This window comes from Halichoerus grypus, chromosome 4 (assembly GCF_964656455.1).
Source record: "Halichoerus grypus chromosome 4, mHalGry1.hap1.1, whole genome shotgun sequence".
NCBI lineage: Eukaryota > Metazoa > Chordata > Mammalia > Carnivora > Phocidae > Halichoerus > Halichoerus grypus.
Genome location: NC_135715.1, coordinates 123,865,099 through 123,885,137, shown reverse-complemented (window position 1 = coordinate 123,885,137; position 20,039 = coordinate 123,865,099). Strand labels below are relative to the sequence as shown.

At 37.0% G+C, this 20,039-nt stretch overlaps 1 protein-coding gene across 2 annotated transcripts in view; it reads left to right on the top strand.

The window, feature by feature from the left end:
* Nucleotides 1-20,039, top strand: part of LY75 (lymphocyte antigen 75) — a 125,150-nt gene that overhangs the window by 49,379 nt on the left and 55,732 nt on the right. For both annotated transcript variants that reach the window (XM_036118524.2, XM_036118523.2), the window contains exons 18-27: nt 128-303; nt 935-1,005; nt 1,277-1,356; nt 1,948-2,087; nt 4,811-4,916; nt 5,142-5,302; nt 12,576-12,705; nt 13,841-14,067; nt 17,004-17,169; nt 18,658-18,825. In XM_036118524.2, coding sequence (XP_035974417.2) covers nt 128-303; nt 935-1,005; nt 1,277-1,356; nt 1,948-2,087; nt 4,811-4,916; nt 5,142-5,302; nt 12,576-12,705; nt 13,841-14,067; nt 17,004-17,169; nt 18,658-18,825 — 1,425 coding nt within the window. The remainder of the gene's footprint in view (nt 1-127; nt 304-934; nt 1,006-1,276; nt 1,357-1,947; nt 2,088-4,810; nt 4,917-5,141; nt 5,303-12,575; nt 12,706-13,840; nt 14,068-17,003; nt 17,170-18,657; nt 18,826-20,039) is intronic.

Below are 20,039 nucleotides of genomic sequence, written 5' to 3'. Positions count from 1 at the left end.
CAAGCAGCACTGCCCTGGCCAGAGAGAGCCAATAATCTAAATGGATTTATAAATAGTTTTGAACATTAATTCATGCTTGGATGGTGCAGTTTGATCTGTGCGTAACTCCAGTATTCTTCTTCTTTAGAGCGTGCTGGAATTCATGGACCTCCGGTTGTAATTGAAGGGAGTGAATATTGGTTTGTTGCTGATCCTCACTTAAACTATGAAGAAGCTGTCCTGTATTGTGCTAGCAATCACAGCTCTCTGGCTACATTGACATCTCTTGCAGGACTAAAAGCCATCAAAAACAAAATAGCAAATGTAATTTGAGAGAATATATTTAAAATCTTTCTTATTTTGATATTTATTCCATTAGAAATGATTTCAGAAATCTTGCCAAAATCTACAAAAGTTAAATGTTCCTTTCAAGTAAAATTTGCCTAACAACATCCAAATTCATCGTTTCATGTTAGAAAAGTTAAATAGAACTGCATAATGTTTTAAAATATTCAAGATTAATTATAAATGTCAATTTATAAAATGAGCACAAATAGATAATATAAAATATTCTAATTCTTTGTTAAATTTTGTACTAGATTTTTGTTTCTTCTAATAACTAACTTTGTAAAATAGCTTTTTGTAGGAAAAATAATTTTATGTTTTTAAATTTATAATTATTTGCAATAGAACACTATATATCCAATTAACGTATGCCTATAACTACAGTGACCCTATTTTCTGTATGCAAAATAGCGCATAGTGTTATACGAAGAGTTTTCAGCAACTTCTTTGATGAAAGGACCTGATAATTTAGAGACCGAAGTAATGGAATGTCTGGAAATTTTAGTGGTTGTGGTTATGGTGGGACTGGCTATTTAAATGAAAACTCTTTCAGAAAACTGAGCACATATAAGCATGGGTGATTTTGTTGGTTGGTTGGTTTGTTTTTCAGATATCTGGTGATGAACAGAAGTGGTGGGTGAGAACTGCTGAGCAGCCGGCAGATCGTCGTCGTTATATGTAGTATGTGACACCATTGATGTTGCCTTTGTAAAGGCATTGGAAAGAAGCAGTCCCAAATTCCCCTTTAGAAAATGCTATTTATAATCTGTTTTGAACATTAATCCATAAACTGCGTGAACTACAGAAACCAAGTCCTTTTGCATATTGGCATCAAGAAAATAGTGGTATAAAGTAATGGCGTAACATTAAATTTAGAATTAAAATTACAGTAGAAGACAGAATAGAACATGTAACTACGTTATGAGCTGTGAAATCTCTCATTTTCTTTCAGCTCACGATATCCATGGCCTCACTTTCCTATAACATTTCGGGAGGAATGCCTGTGCATGTCTGCCAAGACTTGGTTTAGTGGTAAATTAATTCCAAATCCTTTAATGTTGAATATGTAATGTGTGAACTTCAGGTTCAATTACTAGCTTAACCTTGCTTTCCTTTTGATTATACGTTTGGTTGCTTCATCTTCTTTTGGCTTATTGCTAATGACCATGGCTCAAATTCCAAATACAAATAGAGGTGCTTTTCACTGTGAGTATTTTGACTTCCTTTATCCTACACAGTTACTTAGAAATAAACTTACCACTTTCATCACTGATAAGCATACAGACAAATTTGCAAAGATAAACAGGTAGCAATTCTAAATATAGTCTAGGTCTCTTTTCCCTTTGTTAGGCTTTGCTTTCAACCTATTTCCCACCATCAGGAACTGTGGTGGTAACTGTGGTCCTTCCACCAAATGTGTGCATTTTTATAGGCAATGCTGGTATGCTATAGCCTACTGATAAGAGTAATGACAGAAAATAGAAATGGCTAGAGTAAAAAAGGAATATATTTTAACTGTTTGGGAAAGATCGATTGAAAGATATTTTCTTTACTACTGGATTGTTTTTAAAATGTGCTGAACAGAAAATTCTCACCCCTATAATCTTGCTTTTCATTTCTCAGACTTAAATAAACCAGCAGACTGTGGTACCAAGTTGCCCTTCATCTGTGAAAAATATAATGTCTCTTCATTAGAAAAATATAGTCCAGATTCTGCAGCTAAAATACAGTGCTCTGGGGATTGGATTACTTTTCAGAATAAGGTAAAAAGAGAAATGCTACGTTGTACAAATGATGATTGCTTTCATGATGGTTGTATGGCCTGTGGCAGAATTGCAGCCCATCAGATAACTTCACTAAGAAAGCCTCTGCATGTTTCAGTAACTCACCTGATCCTCTACAGTGCCAGAAACCAAGTTAGCTCTCAAATTAGTCATGCCTACAGGTCTTTCAAAGTACTGTGTTCCTATTCTGTGCTAGTAAACTTAAATTGCTGAAGTTGATTGGTCAATGGATTATAATACTTTAAATAATAAAACTATCTCTATAGCATGAAGGAAACTGACAATTTCTGGCTGATATATTTTCCACTTGAAAGAAAGCATTCAGGCAGCATCTACCAATTAAATTAGACCAGCATTGCTGTGGCTGAGGTCAAAGAGGTTGCTGCCTGTGTTCTCCTCAAGGATTTTGATGGATTCCTGTCTCACATTTAGGTCTTTCATCCATTTTAATCCCAAAGATACAAATGTAGTGATCCGAAGGGGCACGTGCACCCCAATGTTTATAGCAGGAATGTCCACAATAGCCAAACTATGTAAAGAGCCTAAATGTCCATCAACAGATGAATGGATAAAGAAGATGTAGTAAATATGTACAATGGAATATTATGCAGCCATCAAAAAATGAAATCTTTCCATTTGCAATGACGTGGATGGAACTAGGGGGTATTATGCTAAACGAAATAAGTCAATCAGAGAAAGACATGTATCATATGATCTCACTGATATGTGGAATTTGACATACAAGGCAGAGGATCATAGAGGAAGGGAGGGAAAAATGAAACAAGATGAAACCAGAGAGGGAGACAAACCATAAGAGACTCTTAATCTCAGGAAACAAACTGAGGGTTGCTGGAGTGGAGGGGAGTGGGAGGGATGGGGTAGCTGGGGTGATGGACATTGGGGAGGGTGTGTGCTGTGGTGAGCACTGTGAATTGTAAAAAAAAAAAAAAAAAAATTAGACCAGCATTTCCCAAACTATTTTTGGGGCTCTACACTACACATATGCTAACAAAATGTTAATCATTGATCTTGCCTTCAAGGGTGTTTAATGATTAAATAGATTTGGGAAATGCTACGTTCTGTATCTGTGTCTTTGAAATGCATAATCCATATTGGTATATTTATCTCTTTGGAAATGCATTTGGCTGCTAAGTAAGAGATTGCTATACTATGTTAAAACATCTATTCTCTCACACAAAAGACGTTTGATGGTAAGTGGGCTGGGGCTGGTATGGAAGCTCCACCACATCTTCAAATCCAGGCTCCTTTTTTCTTTTTGCTCTGTCATCTTTAACATAATAAAGCTTCCAAGCTCAAGTTCAGGGTGTTCTGTCTAGGGTCTTTTCTAGAAGCCACCCAATGACATATAGCTCATTGGCCACTTTAGTCTTTAAGGAGGCTGAAAAAAAGCATTTTGTAGAATGGTTCAAAGAACACTATTTAGGGTGTACCAATCCACACTAACATGATCATATTGAAAAGAAAAAGGAAGATATGTGTCTGACAACTGAAAGCATCTGCACTGAAGCTAAAATAGTAAGGATGTATTTTGGCTTTTTAAAATTAGAACAATCGGGCACCTGGGTGGCTCAGTTGGTTAAGCGACTGCCTTCGGCTCAGGTCATGCTCCTGGAGTCCCAGGATCGAGTCCCGCATCGGGCTCCCTGCTCTGCGAGGAGTCTGCTTCTCCCTCTGACCCTCCCCCCCTCATGCTCTCTCTCTCTTTCAAATAAATAAATAAAATCTTTAAAAAAAAAAATAAAATTAGAACAATCTTGGGGCACCTGGGTGGCTCAGCCATTAAGCGTTTGCCTTCAGCTCAGGTCATGATCCCAGGGTCCTGGGATCGAGCCCCACATCGGGCTCCCTGCTCAGCAGGAAGCCTGCTTCTCCCTCTCCCACTCCCCCTGCTTGTGTTCCCTCTCTCACTGTGTCTGTCAAATAAATAAATAAACTATGTAAAAAAATACAAATATTATTAAAAAATTTAAAAAATAAAATTAGAACAATCTTTTTTTCCCTCCAAAGATACTGGGACTAAATTAATTTACATAGTTGATGTAAATTTGAATTAAAATATCCTACCCAAAGAAAGGGGGATGAGGGTGGGGGGATGGAGTAACCAGGTGATGGGTATTAAGGAGAGCACATATGGTGATGAGCACTGGGTGTCATATGCAACTAATGAGTCGTTGAACACTACATCAAAAACTAATGAAGTACTATATGCTGGCTAATTGAACATAATAAAAAAAGGGGGGGATGATTTTTTTTTTTTAATGTGTGTTTTTATATAAGGAGGTGATGATTACGAGTGCAGCCTTTGAAATCAGATGGAACAGAATCTAAGTGCTGACAATACCACTGTCTGGCTATTTTACCTATAGGTGAAGTTACTCAACTGCCCTGTGCCTCGGTTTCCCCATTTGTTGTGAGAATTAAATGAGATAGTATTATGCAAACTGTTTAGCACATAGGAAGCAGTAAATGGGAGATTTTTTAAAAAAATAGTTTGACTAATAGACCACTCTTTAGTTGTTTATATTGAGAGTGTAGATCTGCATTTGTATAGTACTACTTTGTTAATTTCCATATCTCACAGACCAAAAATTAGCAGCCCTCTAAAACATGAGGTGTTTACTTCCTATGTGAGCTTTCCTGTGTCTGGAATCTTATGCTTCATATATGTTTTTTGTTTGCAGTGTTTTCTAAAAATCAAACCAAAGTCTCTCACATTTTCCCAAGCGAGTGATACTTGTCGCACATATGGTGGCACCCTTCCTTCAGTGCTGAGCCAGAGAGAACAAGGTAACGGAATTGTTTTGGAAACATGTATTATTCTGATCTGGGGACCAAGGTATTTCTGACAGGCTTTGGGGAATTAGCATATTAAAAATATCTTATTAAACTACTTTGTTACAGAATAGGCAAAAGAGTATCTTTGTAGGTAAGCAAGAGGTATTCAGTGACATTTTTAGTGTATCTTTAATTTGAATAAGTCAAATGCTTTAAAAAGAAATCTCTTTCTGACAGATTTTATTACATCCTTGCTTCCGGATATGGAGGCTACTTTATGGATTGGTTTGCGCTGGACTGCCTATGAAAGGGTAAACAAATGGACGGATAACAGAGAGCTGACATACAGTAACTTTCACCCATTATTAGTTGGTGGGAGACTGAAAATACCAACACATGTAAGTTTTTTTAATGGGAAATCTATATAGCTCAGGGCACCTGGGTGGCTCAGTCAGTTGAGCATTGGACTCTATTTCAGCTCAGGTCATGATCTCAAGATTGTGAGATCAAGCCTTGCCTTGGGCTCTTGCTGGGTGCAGAGCCTGCATAAGATTTTCTCTCTTCTTTTCCCTCTGTCCCCACTCCCACCTCTGCTTGCATGCATATATGTGTGCACGCTCTCTCTCTAAAAAAGAAAAAAAGTCTATATAGCTCTGTGAAATACCCAATCTTCTATAAATTACTGGATTAAGAACAAGGGTCTGTTTTATGTTCTTGTCCTCTAAAGCTGTAGGGAAAGCTTTCAGGGAACAAAAGCTACTGAGAGCAAACCTGAGCAGATTACTTAGCCTGGCCCCTGGCAAGGGCAGTGCAATTCTGCCTCAGGCAAAGACATCTGAGAATCACTGCAACAGGCCCCTCCCCCAGAAGATCAGCAAGAACATCCAGCCAAAACCAAGTTTACCGATCAATGAGAATTGCCTCAGGCAAAGACATCTGAGAATCACTGCAACAGGCCCCTCCCCCAGAAGATCAGCAAGAACATCCAGCCAAGACCAAGTTTACCAATCAATGAGAACTGCAAAACTCCAGCGCTAGGGGGATACAGCACATAGAATTCATGGCTTTTCCCATGATTCTTTAGTCTTTCAAAGTTAATTTCCTTAATTTTCATTATTTTTTTCTTTTCCTATTTCTTTTTTTATTGAAATCTTCTTCTTTTTCAACCAACATCTTATCAATTCTTCTTTTAAAGGCTTTATTAATTTTCATTTTTACAGTCATATTCTATCCCTTCATTGTATTTAACCTTATGTTTTTTGTATATACAAGTTTTTCTTTCTTTAAAATTTTGGAATACAGTTTCTCCTAACAGACCAAAATATACCCTAAATCTAGTGTATGGCTTTGTTCTAGTCTCCTGCCTGATCACATTCTCTCCTTCTTAAAAAAAAAATTTTTTTTTCTTCTCTTTTCAACCAACTTCTTATCAATTCCTTTCTTAAAATCTTTTTTAATTTTCATCTTTACAGTCATATTCCATCCCTTCCTTGTATTTACCCTTATTTTTGTACATATGTAAGTTTTTCTTTCTTTAAAATTTTGGGAGGCAGTTTCTTCTAACAGACCAAAATACACCCAAAATCTAGTGTATGGCTCTGTTCTATTCACCAGCCTGATCATATTCTTTTTTCTTTTTCCTTTTACCCCCTGGTTTCGGGTCTCTTCTGATTTGTTTAGTGTATATTTTTCTGGGGTCGTTGTTCCCTTTTTAGCATTTTGTTCTCTCATTCATCTATTCTTCTCTGGACAAAATGACAAAACGGAACAACTCACCTCAAAAAAAAGAACAAGAGGCAGTACCGACTGCCAGGGACCTAATCAATAGACATTAGTATGATGTTGGAACTAGAGTTCAGAATGATGATTATAAAGATACTAGCTGGGCTTGAAAAAAAAGCACAAGATACTAAAGAATCCCTTTCTGGAGAAATAAAAGAACTAAAATCTAACCAAGTCGAAATCAAAAAGGCTATTAGTGAGGTGCAATAAAAAATTGGGCTCTAACTGCTAGGATAAATGAGGCAGAAGAGAGAATTAGTGATATAGAAGACCAAATGGTGGAGAATAAAGAAGCTGAGAAAAAGAGATATAAACAACTACTGGATCCTGAGGGGAGAATTCAAGAGATAAATGATGCTATAAGATGAAACAATATTAGAATAATTGGGATCCCAGAGAAGAAGAAAGAGAGAGGGGGCAGAAGGTATATTGGAGCAAATTATAGCAGAGAACTTCCCTAATTTGGGGAAGGAAACAAGCATCAAAACTAGGAGGCAGAAGGAACCCCCCCTCAAAATCAATAAAAATAGGTCAACACCCCGACATCTAATAGTAAAACTCACAAGTCTCAGACAGGAAGAGAAACTCCTTAAAGCAGCTCGGGACAAGAGGTCTGTAACCTACAATGGTAGAAACATTAGATTGGCAGCAGACCTATCCACAGAGACCTAGCAGGCCAGAAAGGACTGGCATGATATATTCAGGGCACTAAATGAGAAAAATATGCAGCCAAAAATACTATATCCAGGTAGGCTGTCATTGAAAATAGAAAGAGAGATAAAAAGCTTCCAGGACAAACAAAAACTAAAAGAATTTGTGAACACCAAACCAGCCCCACAAGAAATATTGAAAGGGGTCCTCTAAGCAAAGAGAGAGCCTAAAAGTAACCAAAAAGGAACAGAGACAATATACAGTAACAGTCACCTTACAGGCAATACAATGGCACTAAATTCATATCTTTCAATAGTTACCCGGAATGTAAATGGGCTAAATGCCCCAATCAAAAGACACAGGGTATCAGATTGGATAAAAAAAGAAGACCCATTGATATGCTGTCTGCAAGAGACTCATTTTAGACTCCAGATTTAAAGTGAGGGGGTGGAAAAACAATTTACCATGCTAATGGACATCAAAAGAAAGCTGGAGTGGCAATCCTTATGTCAGACAAATTAGATATTAAAGCAAAGACTATAATAAGAGATGAGGAAGGACACTATATCATACTTAAAGGGTCTATCCAACAAGAAGATCTAACAATTTTAAATATCTATGCCCCTAACATGGGAGCAGCCAATTATATAACCCAATTAATAACAAAATCAAAAAACACATTGACAATAAATACAATAGTAGTAGGGGACTTTAACACCCCCCTCAGTGAAATGGACAGATCATCTAAGCAAAAGATCAACAGGGGAAAAAAGGCTTTAAATGACACACTGGACCAAATGGACTTCACAGATATATTCAGAACCTTCCATCCCAAAGCAACAGAATACACATTCCTCTAGTGCCCATGGAACATTCTCCAGAATAGATCACATCCTGGGTCACAAATCAGGTCTCAACTGGTACCAAAACATTGGGATCATTCCCAGCATATTTTCGGACAACGACGCTTTGAAACTAGAACTCAATCACAAGAGGAAAGTAGGAAAGACCTCACATACATGGAGGCTAAAGAGCATCCTACTAAAGAATGAATGGGTCAACCAGGAAATTAAAGAAGAATTTAAAAAATTCATGGAAACAAATGAAAATGAAAACACAACTGTTCAAAATCTTTGGGAGGCAGCAAAGGCGGTCCTAAGAGGAAAGTATATAGCAATACAAGCCTTTCTCAAGAAACAAGAAAGGTCTCAAATACACAACCTAACCCTACACCTGAAGGAGCTGGAGAAAGAACAGCAAATAAAGCCTAAACCCAGCAGGAGAAGAGAAAGAATAAAGATCAGAGCAGAAACCAATGAAATAGAAACTAAAAGAACAGTAGAACAGATCAACAAAACTAGGAGCTGGTTCTTTGAAAGAATTAAAAAGATTGATAAACCCCTGGCCAGGCTTACCAAAAAGAAAAGAGAAGGGACCCAAATAAATAAAATCACAAATGAAAGAGGAGAGATCACAACCAACACCAAAGAAATACAAGCAATTATAAGAACATATTATGAGCAACTATATGCCAGCAAATTAGACAATCTGGAAGAAATGGATGCATTCCTAGAGATGTATAAACTACCAAAACTGAACCAGGAAGAGATAGAAAACCTGAACAGACCCATAACCAGTAAGGAAGTTGAAGCAGTAATCAAAAATCTCCCAACAAACAAGAGCCCAGGGCCAGATGGCTTCCCAGGGGAATTCTACCAAACATTTAAAGAAAAATTAATAGCTATTCTTCTGAAACTGTTCCAAAAAATAGAAATGGAAGGATAACTTCCAAACTCATTTTATGAGACCAGCATTACCTTGATCCCAAAACCAGACAAAGACCTCATCAAAAAGGAGAATTACAGACCAATATCCCTGATGAACATGGATGCAAAAATTCTCACTAAAATACTAGCCAATAGGATCCAATAGTACATTCAAAGGATTATTCACCACAACCGAGTGGGATTTATTCCTGGGCTGGAAGGTTGGTTCGACATCCGCAAATAAATGTGATACAATACATTAATAAAAGAAAGAACAAGAACCATATGATCCTCTCAATAGATGCAGAAAAAGCATTTGACAAAGTACAGCATCCTTTCTTGATTAAAACTCTTCAGAGTGTCGGGATAGAGGGTACATACCTCAATATCATAAAAGCCATCTATGAAAAACCCACAGCGAATATCATTCTCAATGGGGAAAAACTGAGAGCTTTTCCCCTAAGGTCAGGAACACGGCAGGGATGTCCACTAGCACCACTGCTATTCAGCATAGTATTAGAAGTCCTAGCCACAGCAATCAGACAACAAAAAGAAATAAAAGGCATCCGAATTGTCAAAGAAGAAGTCAAACTCTCACTCTTTGCAGATGATATGGTACTTTATGTGGAAAACCCCAAAGACTCCACCCCAAAACTGCTAGAACTCATACAGGAATTCAGTAAAGTGGCAGGATATAAAATCAATCCACAGAAATCAGTGGCATTTCTATACACCACCAACAAGACAGAAGAAAGAGAAAATTAAGGAGTCGATCCCATTTACAGTTGCACCCAAAACCGTAAGATACCTAGGAATAAATCTAACCAAAGAGGCAAAGAATCGGTACTCAGAAAACTATAAAATACTCATGAAAAAAATTGAGGAAGACACAAAGAAATGGAAAAACGTTCCATGCTCATTGATTGGAAGAACAAATATTGTGAAAATGTCTATGCTACCTTGAGCAATCTACACATTTAAGGCAATCCCTATCAAAATACCATCCACTTTTTTCAAAGAAATGGAACAAATAATCCTAAAATTTGTATGGAACCAGAAAAGACCCCGAATAACCAGAGGAATGTTGTAAAAGAAAAGCAAAGCTGATGGTATCATAATTCCGGACTTCAAGTTCTATTACAAAGCTGTAATCATCAAGACATTGGTACTGGCACAAAAACAGACACATAGATCAGTGGAACAGAATCGAGAGCCCAGAAATGGACCCTCAACTCTATGGTCAACTAATCTTCGACAAAGCAGGAAAGAATGTCCAATGGAAAAAAGACAGTCTCAGGGAGCCTGGGTGGCTCAGATGGTTAAGCGTCTGCCTTTGACTCAGGTCATGATCCCAGGGTCCTGGAATCGAGCCCCACATTGGGCTCCTGGCTCAGCGGGGAGCCTGCTTCTCTATCTCCCTCTGCCTCTCTCCCTGCTCATGCTTTCTCTCTCTCTCTCTCTGTATCTCTGTGTCTCAAATGAATAAATAAAATCTTAAAAAAAAAAAAAACTAGAAAAAAGACAGTCTCTTCAACAAATGGTGTTGGGAAAATTGGGCAGCCACATGCAGAAGAATGAAACTGGACCATTTCCTTACACCACACACAAAAATAGACTCAAAATGGATGAAAGACCTAAATGTGAGACAGGAGTCCATCAAAATCCTAGAGGAGAACGCAGGCAGCAACCTCTTTGACCTCAGCCACAGCAACTTCTTCCTAGAAACATTGCCAAAGGCAAGGGAAGCAAGGGCAAAAATGAACTATTGGGACTTCATCAAGATAAAAAGCTTTTGCACAGCAAAGGAAATAGTCAACAGAACCAAAAGACAGCCAACAGAGGGGGAGAAGATATTTGCAAATGCCATATCAGATAAAGGCTAGTATCCAAAATCTATAAAGAATTTATCAAACTCAACACCCAAAGAACAAGTAATCGAAACAAGAAATGGGCAGAAGACATGAACAGACATTTCTACAAAGAAGACATCCAAATGGGCAACAGACACGTGCAAAAGTGTTCAACATCGCTCGGCATCAGGGAAATCCAAATCAAAACCTCAACGAGATACCACCTCACACCAGTCAGAATGGCTAAAATTAACAAGTCAGGAAATGTCAGATGTTGGCGAGGATGCGGAGAAAGGGGAACCCTCCTACACTGTTGGCGGATTGAAAGCTGGTGCAGCCACTCTGGAAAACAGTATGGAGGTTCCTCAAAAAGTTGAAAATAGAGCTACCGTACGACTCAGCAATTGCACTACTGGGTATTTACCCCAAAGATACAAATGTAGTGATCTGAAGGGGTACGTGCACCCCAATGTTTATAGCAGCAATGTCCACAGTAGCCAAACTATGGAAAGAGCCAAAATGTCCATCAACAGATGAAGGGATAAAGAAGATATACAATGGAATGGATAAAGTATATATACAATGGAATATTATGCAGCCATCAAAAAAAAATCTTGCCATTTGCAATGACGTGGATGGGGCTAGAGGGTATTATGCTAAGCGAAATAAGTCAATCAGAGAAAGACATGTATCATATGATCTCACTGAAATGAGGAATTCTTAGTCTCAGGAAACAAACTGAGAGATGGTAGTTACACTTGGGGTGGGCATAGCATAACAACATATAGAGAAGCTGAATCACTATGTTGTATACCTGAAACTAATGTAACATTGTGTGTCAACTATACTCAAATAAAAAACTTAATAATAATAGGAATACATATTTAGCTCTATAAAAACTTTTACTCATTTCCCTTGTGATAGTCCTCATATTATTCTTAACTATAATTATTTTGTTTCATTTTTGGTTCAATGTTTATTGTGTAGCACGTATGTATGTGTTTTTTAAAAAATCTGTAGCTCCTAGGATAAGCTTGTCTTATTTTTCTAAGTGTGTGATATGTTTCAAACATACCAAAAATATAGGAACGCTATACTTTGAGTAAATTTTATATCTAGTATTACTGATTTGTGGTCAGAGAATGAAATCTAAATAGATACTTTTATTTATGGTTGTCTTTATAGTGACTAGTATAGGATCAAAGCTTTAAGGTGAGTTCTCTATTGTGTAGTATTTACAGCTTGTCATAAAACTTTTATAAACATCTAATAAATTGAATTAATAATCATTACCTTTTTGTTTTGAAATGTGAAGAATGATAGCAGAGTGTTAAATATTACTATAATTGTGTCTTCATCTTACTTTTACCAGTTTTTCTTTATCTGTTTGCAATTTATATTTAATAATATTGCCATTGTTTTGTTTTATAATTTCCAAAGTTAGTTGCCCTTTGCCCATGCTTTGGAAATTTTTGAGGGTTTTCTTGTGATTTCAAGGTAAGCTCTTTAATGGAATTTTTTATAGGAAGAAAAATCCGATTTGGAATATAAAGTTCTCCTGCTAGGATCTTCAGACAGTTATAGTTTCATGATTGTTTGTACATGTTTGCCTTTTTGTTTAGATTTTTGAGGAAGAGTCCCAATACGACTGTGCTTTAATACTCAACCTCCAAAAGTCACCTTATACTGGGACATGGAATTTCACTTCCTGTAGTGAGCGCCACACTCTGTCTCTCTGTCAGAAATATTCAGGTATAAATTATTATGTAGGTAACTATGGTACTTTATGCTGTTAGATATATACAGTATTTTTCACAAAAAATCTTATAAATGAATTTATATTAATTTGTAAACATAGCTTGCCTAAAATTTCAACATGGCTAAATCCATATTGGTTCAGTGAGTCAGATTATCTCAAATGGAGTGTGATTTTTTTCAATTATCATTGGTTTACTTAATTAAATACCAAAATTAAGTATCAATTGGAATTTAATAGGAGTTGCCTAATTATAGTAAGTTATGGTTGTTCTTTTTCCTACTCTGACATTTTTCAGTTATTACTTTGTTTCCTGGAGAAAGGAGAAAAAGTGTAATGTTTTTAATTGACTTTGGTAAACATTCACACTTAAGTTTATCACACACACACACACACATAAAGGTGTGAAGCATTATAAACAGATCACTGTGTATACCTTACTGTAACCCAAATAAAAATAAAATGTGCGCTTAAAAATAAGAATCATCCATATTTTCAAAAAGATATTTTTAGAAGGTACTACATTGTTTTCATTGATTACAATGTTTTTAACAAATGATTAAAAAGAAAAAAACTTTGTCATGTAACGAGAACCTCAAGTAGATAATCCATGTACTTCTAAAGAAATTTTTGTTAAACTATGCTCATTTGTCTCATACTGTTTAGGAACTGCTTTATTCAGAAAAAGTACTGTAAAGCAATAGTTCAGTACAGCCTCTTGTGGGTTGTTTTGTACATTTCTTTCATTGGAGCTCTCCCAGATGAAAACTTTGTAAGGGAACACCTAACACTTTCTCTTGTTGAAGGAGTTTAAACAAAGGAGGTATTTGACACCAACCTGAAATGGTAATCTTATCGAAGGCTACTTTTACTTACAGCTTTTTTTCCTTCCTAAATCAGATCAACAAAAACAGAATTTTGTTCTAATTTTAGAAAACAAATTTTGTGGCTCACACATATTACCTAAGGTACACAGCAAGACATGCCTAGTTCTCCTAACCAAAATCTAAAATAAATGAATAGATAAGTAATATCTGAAGTACTCATTGTGGAGAAACTTGAAGATCAACGTCCCATGACTTGCAGCGTGGGTGATTTTTTGTGGGTTTTTGTTTTTTTTTTTACACACAGAAGTTGAAAGCAAACAGACCTTGCAGAATACTTCAGACACAGTAAAGTATCTAAATAATCTGTACAAAATCATCCTGAAGACTATGACTTGGTTTGATGCTCTAAGGGAGTGTCAGAAAGATAACATGCAGCTGGTGAGCATCACAGACCCTTATCAGCAGGCGTTCCTAACTGTACAAGCGGTTCTTCATAACTCTTCTTTATGGATTGGACTCTCCAGTCAAGACGTAAGTTTTCAGTCCCAACTGCCTGGATTGGGTGATGGAATGTGAAATTTTTGTTGCACACAGCATTTCTCATATCAGACTAAAAGAACCTGGAGATTGTAAAATCTTACTCCAGTGAGTAAATTTCATGAAGTGTGTAATTTTTAGTGGCCATCATCTTTCTACTATTGAAAGATCTGGTGCTTTATTGTTTAGATGAAGAAAAAGTTCTAGTGGACATATGTAGCTGATCACTTCTTTTTATTCTAGTTAAAGACTGAGTGGGACTCAGGAACTGCCATGTCTCCCCAGCCAATGAAAAGAAGAGAGGAAGAAAAGAATTTAAAAACCAAATAGGGTTGAGTCAGGGTGGGGGGTGGGGGGGCAGAGCCCAGAGAGAGAGGGAGAGAGAGAATCCCAGGCAGGCTCCACACCCAGTAGAGCCTAATATAGGGCTCCATCTCACAACCCTAAGATCATGACCTGAGAGGAAATCAAGAGTCAGACGCTCAACTGACTGAGCCACCCAGGTGCCCCTATAGTAAATTTTTTAAAAAGAAAATTTAAATCATTTGTAATCCCAGTACCTAGTAATAAATATGATTTAATAATTTGGTATATATCTCTCAAGGTTTTTTTCTATGTACACGTATATTTTTAAGACCTTTGGGATCATACCATTTTTTAACTTTTTTTTTCACCACTTAAGGATTTTGATCTTGTTTCTTATCCTATTTTCTTTTTTTTTTTAAAGATTTTATTTATTTATTTGAGAGAGAGAGTGAGTGAAAGAGAGCAGAGCACAAGCCAGGGGGAGAGGCAGAGGGAGAGGGAGGAGCAAACTCCCTGCTGAGCAAGGAGCCCAATGCAGGACTCGATCCCAGAACCCCGGGAACATGACCTGAGCTGAAGGCAGGTGCTCAACCGACTGAGCCACTCAGACACCCTCTTATCCTATTTTCAATCTTCACCTATGTTTCTCTTTTTCCTTTCACTCTTTAACAGGTTTATTACATATCTGCATAAACTGCCTTAAATCTTTGGAACATGATATAAATAATCAAAACTTTACATTGAAAGCAATGGAAGGGTGTTGAAAGATTTTAAACATGGTAGTAACAATAACAGATTTTTACTTGAGAAGAATCATATTGGCAGAGGATGGGTGAGGAAGTGAGGGATCTAGAGCTTTCTTGTAGAAATTCATGCAGGAGCTGATGTTGGCCTGAACTAAGGCCTGTGGCAGTTCTGGGTTATATAAAATCCAGAGTGTGACTGTGGCAGCTGGTCTCTTAAGTAGGTAGAACTGGAAGTACATAGAAATAGAGGAAGTCAAGAAGGCTGGGGAACTGGTGAGTCATCCACATGAACACGAATGTCCATAAATCAAAGGTAGGACCAGGAGGACGAGCAAGACATGGGACATCACCTTAGTAAATGTCAGGGAGGAACAAGGAGGCCAAGTCTTAAGTGAATGTCAGAAAGAGGCAAGGAATCTGGGAGTTGGCATAAACTTTAAAGGAATGACTAAAGGAGATAAAAATACCTATTATTCCATTCTCATAGCCCTGTGGTATCTGAGAATGGAAAAATAAACAGCCTTCCCTTGTGGGTGTTGAAAGGACATTATTCCCTTAGAAAAGATATGTTTTAATTAAGATCAATTAAGGTCAAGAATTTAGTAAAGAGATACTTACAGTCTTAATAAAGAGAGAGGGTATTCAGCAAAGAGGGTGCAGGGATTTATCTACAAGGAATAGAAGTTCCAAAGGCCCAGGTACCTGGGTTACTTGTGAGTGCAGCAAAGGTGAGGGAATCCAAGGTAATATCAAGTACAAGCAACATCACTTGGCCAAAGGTCCTCATTCGAGGCCCAGGGGCTTAGGGATTAACTGGCCACAAAGTTACAGCTGGAACCCTGGTGGAGAACAGTTTCAGAATGAAATGGTGGTGTTGAAACTTAAACATGTTTGCTATTTATAGTTCACTAAGGATACTGTGTGTGGCCTTTACCCAATATTCCAAATAAACCAGTGATGTAAAATTGCCTTGGGCCTCAGGACAGCTTAGTTCATTGGGTCAGTATATAAGGCCTGGTGCTCTGGGAGTGCAATGGGGAAGTGTGAACAGGTCTGTATCCCACAATCCATCCCCTGGACTCTGTACCTCTCTCAAGATAGGTGGGTGGTCAGGCCCTTGTCAGGATGTAAAGACGGACGGATGTTCACAGACTTTTAGTGCACAATAGAATAGAGTGAATGAGGAAGCTTCATCATAAAGACAAGTGTAAAATCAGCAGTGTGAGATGCACAAGGCCTGAGTGAGGGTTGAGAGGAAGGGAGCTAACATTTATGTAGCTCTTCCTGTGTACCAGCTGGCCATTATGTTACACATTACCCCACTAATTCCAGCCCTGAGGTTAAGTGTCACATCCATTTAATAGCTGAGGGGATGGAAACTTGGCAAGGTAAACTCAAATCAAAAACTAATACATGACTGAACCAGAATTCCAAACTAGATATGCTTAGCACCAGAGCCCATGTTCTTTCCACTACTTCATGTTGTTTCTCTGACTTCCAACAACCCACAGTTCCAATTATGTGTGAGGCAGCCCAGTGTAATGGCTCAGACCATAGACTCTAGCGTCTGATGGCCTGGAGTAGAATCCCAGCACTGCAGTATATATTCTATGGGACTTGGCACACATTACATGCCTTCAGTTTCTCATCTGTGAAATGGATACAATAGTTCCTATCTAATATGGTTGTTATGAAGATTAAGTAAGTTAATATCTGCAAAGCACTTACAACCTTGCCTGGCGCATGGTAAGTGCTATGTAACTGTGTGTTAAATATAAGGTAAAATTAAAAGTCATTCGATTGACTACAAGGGACAAAATAATACAAAAGGGATAACACGATGTATTGCCACTTGACATGTATTTCTGCTGCTTACAGGATGAACTCAACTTTGGTTGGTCAGATGGGAAGCATGTTCAATTTAGTCGCTGGGCTGAAAATAATGGGCAACTTGAAGACTGTGTAATATTAGACACTGATGGATTCTGGAAAACATCTGATTGTGATCATATGCAACCAGGTGTTATTTGCTACTATCCAGGAAGTATGCTAATTTTAAATATTTTAATTCTTAAATTATTATCAGTCTCATGAATAGTGAGATTTATGGGGAGTAGTTTTGTAAAATTTTTGTAATTTTTTGGTTTTGAAATTATAATCATGTCCTTTTTTACAACAAAATTTGTTGTGAAAATTTGTATTCAGGTAGAATTACTATATATTAGGTACTTTGTCATTGATTTGTTATTTTAGACATGTTATATCTTTATTTTTGTCAGCTGACAATGGTACTTGACCTTTCAGTTTTAAGTTCCTATTAGCCTCATTTTGTATATATTTTGTGTTTATATTCTATAGGAAATTCTATTTGTGGGAATTTTTTTGGTAATTCTTATCAACAACTACTGTTTCTTTTTAAGAGCCACTGTTAAGATTCATTGTTTGTAAGTAACAGTAACCAGCTCAAGCTAGCTTAAGCCAAAAGGGAAATTTAGATCCTCAAAAATGGGGATATAGCTGAGCTTCATGAGAATGGGAATAAGAAACTGAATGGAATCAGGAACCCAGAGATACTATCTCCCACCTATCCCTTCTGTTTCTCTCTATGGATTTGCACTCTTCTTTTTATATACTTTCTGCTTCTCTCTGCACATGGTGAAACATGGCAGCTCTGTAGTTTTCAATAATAGCTGTAACTGGAGATGAATTGACTATCCCTGAATTCCAAATTCTTAGAGAGAATCTGATGTACCCTACTGAGTAAGGTATGCGATCTCTAGCCTAGTCAGAGGAAAGTGGTTTTACAACTGCCAGGGGCCCACGTTTGTGCATTTGCAGTAGTAAGAAGATACAGCTACTTTCCAGACAAAGGGAGTTGTGAGCTGGGAGAGATTCTGAATGGTCTCTACTGCATATTAAATCTGCTTGATTGGCTTTGAGTAGAGCATATCTATATTTGGATCTTCTTAAATGTATGGCTTTTTCATTAAATTTTTTAAAAAGCCAGATTTTCTAGATGTCAGATTTTCAACTATTTCTGTTTGCTTTCATTAAAGCAACAACTTAGAACATCACGTATTTCATTAAAATGTACCTTTAAAAAAATAAATAAAAAATAAGATGTACCTATAAAATTAGAGAAGATATCAGTAACCAGAAACTTAAAGATGAGTTCCCAAAGTTATAGTTAGGTGCCCATTATTAGCATCTTTGTATCGTCTCTGAGGTCACCCCTTGTATTTCAGGTTTGGTGATATAGGAAGACAGAAACTACATTTCACCTAATAGTGTCTCATGTTTTATATTCTCCCACTCACTCTACAGCAGGGGAAAGAAATTGTGTTAAATAAATTCCTTCCTACAGAAACCCAGTTAAGAGGTCACATTATATTTGAGTATAAACAGAACAAGCATCATTAAGCTATTATTAATTGGCTTCCTGAATATTCCCTACAAATCAAGCCTAATTACCATGAACAGGATTTAACATTTATGTCTAAAGTTAGAATTCATACCGTTGTCTTTTTTTTAGATGATACTGAAAAAGAGGTCAAAGCACTTGACAATGTTCAGTGTCCATCTCCTGTTCTATTTACTCCATGGATACCATTTCAGAACTCTTGCTACAATTTCATAATAGCAAAGACTGAATATACGGCAACACCACCAGATGAAGTTCATTCTAAATGCCAGAAAATGAGTAAGTATCTTATGTGGCCATTATGTATATGTTCATTAAAAAAACAAATCTCACCTGAGGTGTGTTATAAATATTTCTAATTAGCACTAGATCTCAAAAATATTCATCTCCTAATTTCTACATTGTCAACAAAAAAAGGATTAAAATTTTGTTTAGTTAAAATGGAGAATATAAGAGTTACTTCTTTACCCATCCATTAGAGAACTAGTCTGTCTTTACATGTATAAACAAAATGAGTTCTACTTACAAAGGAAAAGAAATAACTCTAGCAAGCAGAGAACTGGATGTTAAACCAAGTTAGACTGTGGGCAAAGTGAAAATAGGTGAATTTGGGTGGTTGAAAGCTCAGATAAGTAGTCAAAAGCAAAGAAGCAGCTCTGCTTAAAAGAAATGCATATTTCACACTTTCAGCTCTTAGGACTCTTCAGATATTCCCTATGAGATCCACGGAGGATTTGTGACTTCTGAACAATGGACCTGTGAACTGTGGGAAGTTCCTATGGAAAATATCAAACCATTATTCCCAAAAGTGTGCTGTTTAGAAACTAGTCTTGAGAGATAGTCTACGAAAAGGGTCCTTAGAAAAATAACAAGGTTGAGAAATACTATACACCACGGCTTCCTGTTAGACATTATCAAGTGTACATCAGCATATACTTTAAAAATTACTGCCATAAATGAACTAGTTTAACTTTGTTTAACCAATGTTCGACGCTTTTATCCATCTAGTCTTTTTCTGAGAAACTCCTGCTAATTTCCTGAGGAACACCTTTGGGAAATATTAAACTTTTTTAACCCTAATATAGGGATCTCTAAGGAAAAGGAAGATCTATCATATAGACCATCCAAGAGGTTTTGTTTATTATAGTTTTTGGCAGTGTATCATTAATATGGCTAAATTTGTACCAATTCAAAATAAGCTTTAAATGGGGAAAAGTGAAGTGAATCAATGTTTTAAATTCTCCACTCAGCTGCTAGTTTTACACTATTGTTTAAGACCAAATTTAACATCAAGATGTTCGGGGTACCTGGGTGGCTCAGTTGCTTAAGCATCTGATTCGTGATTTGGGCTCAGGTCATGGTTTCAGGGTCGTGAGATCTGTGAAGGGCTTAGCGTGGAGCCTGCTTAGATTCTCTCTCTTCCTCTCTCCCTCCCCTCCCATGTGCTATCTCTCTCAAAATAAATAAAATAACATCAAAATGTTTGAAAACTT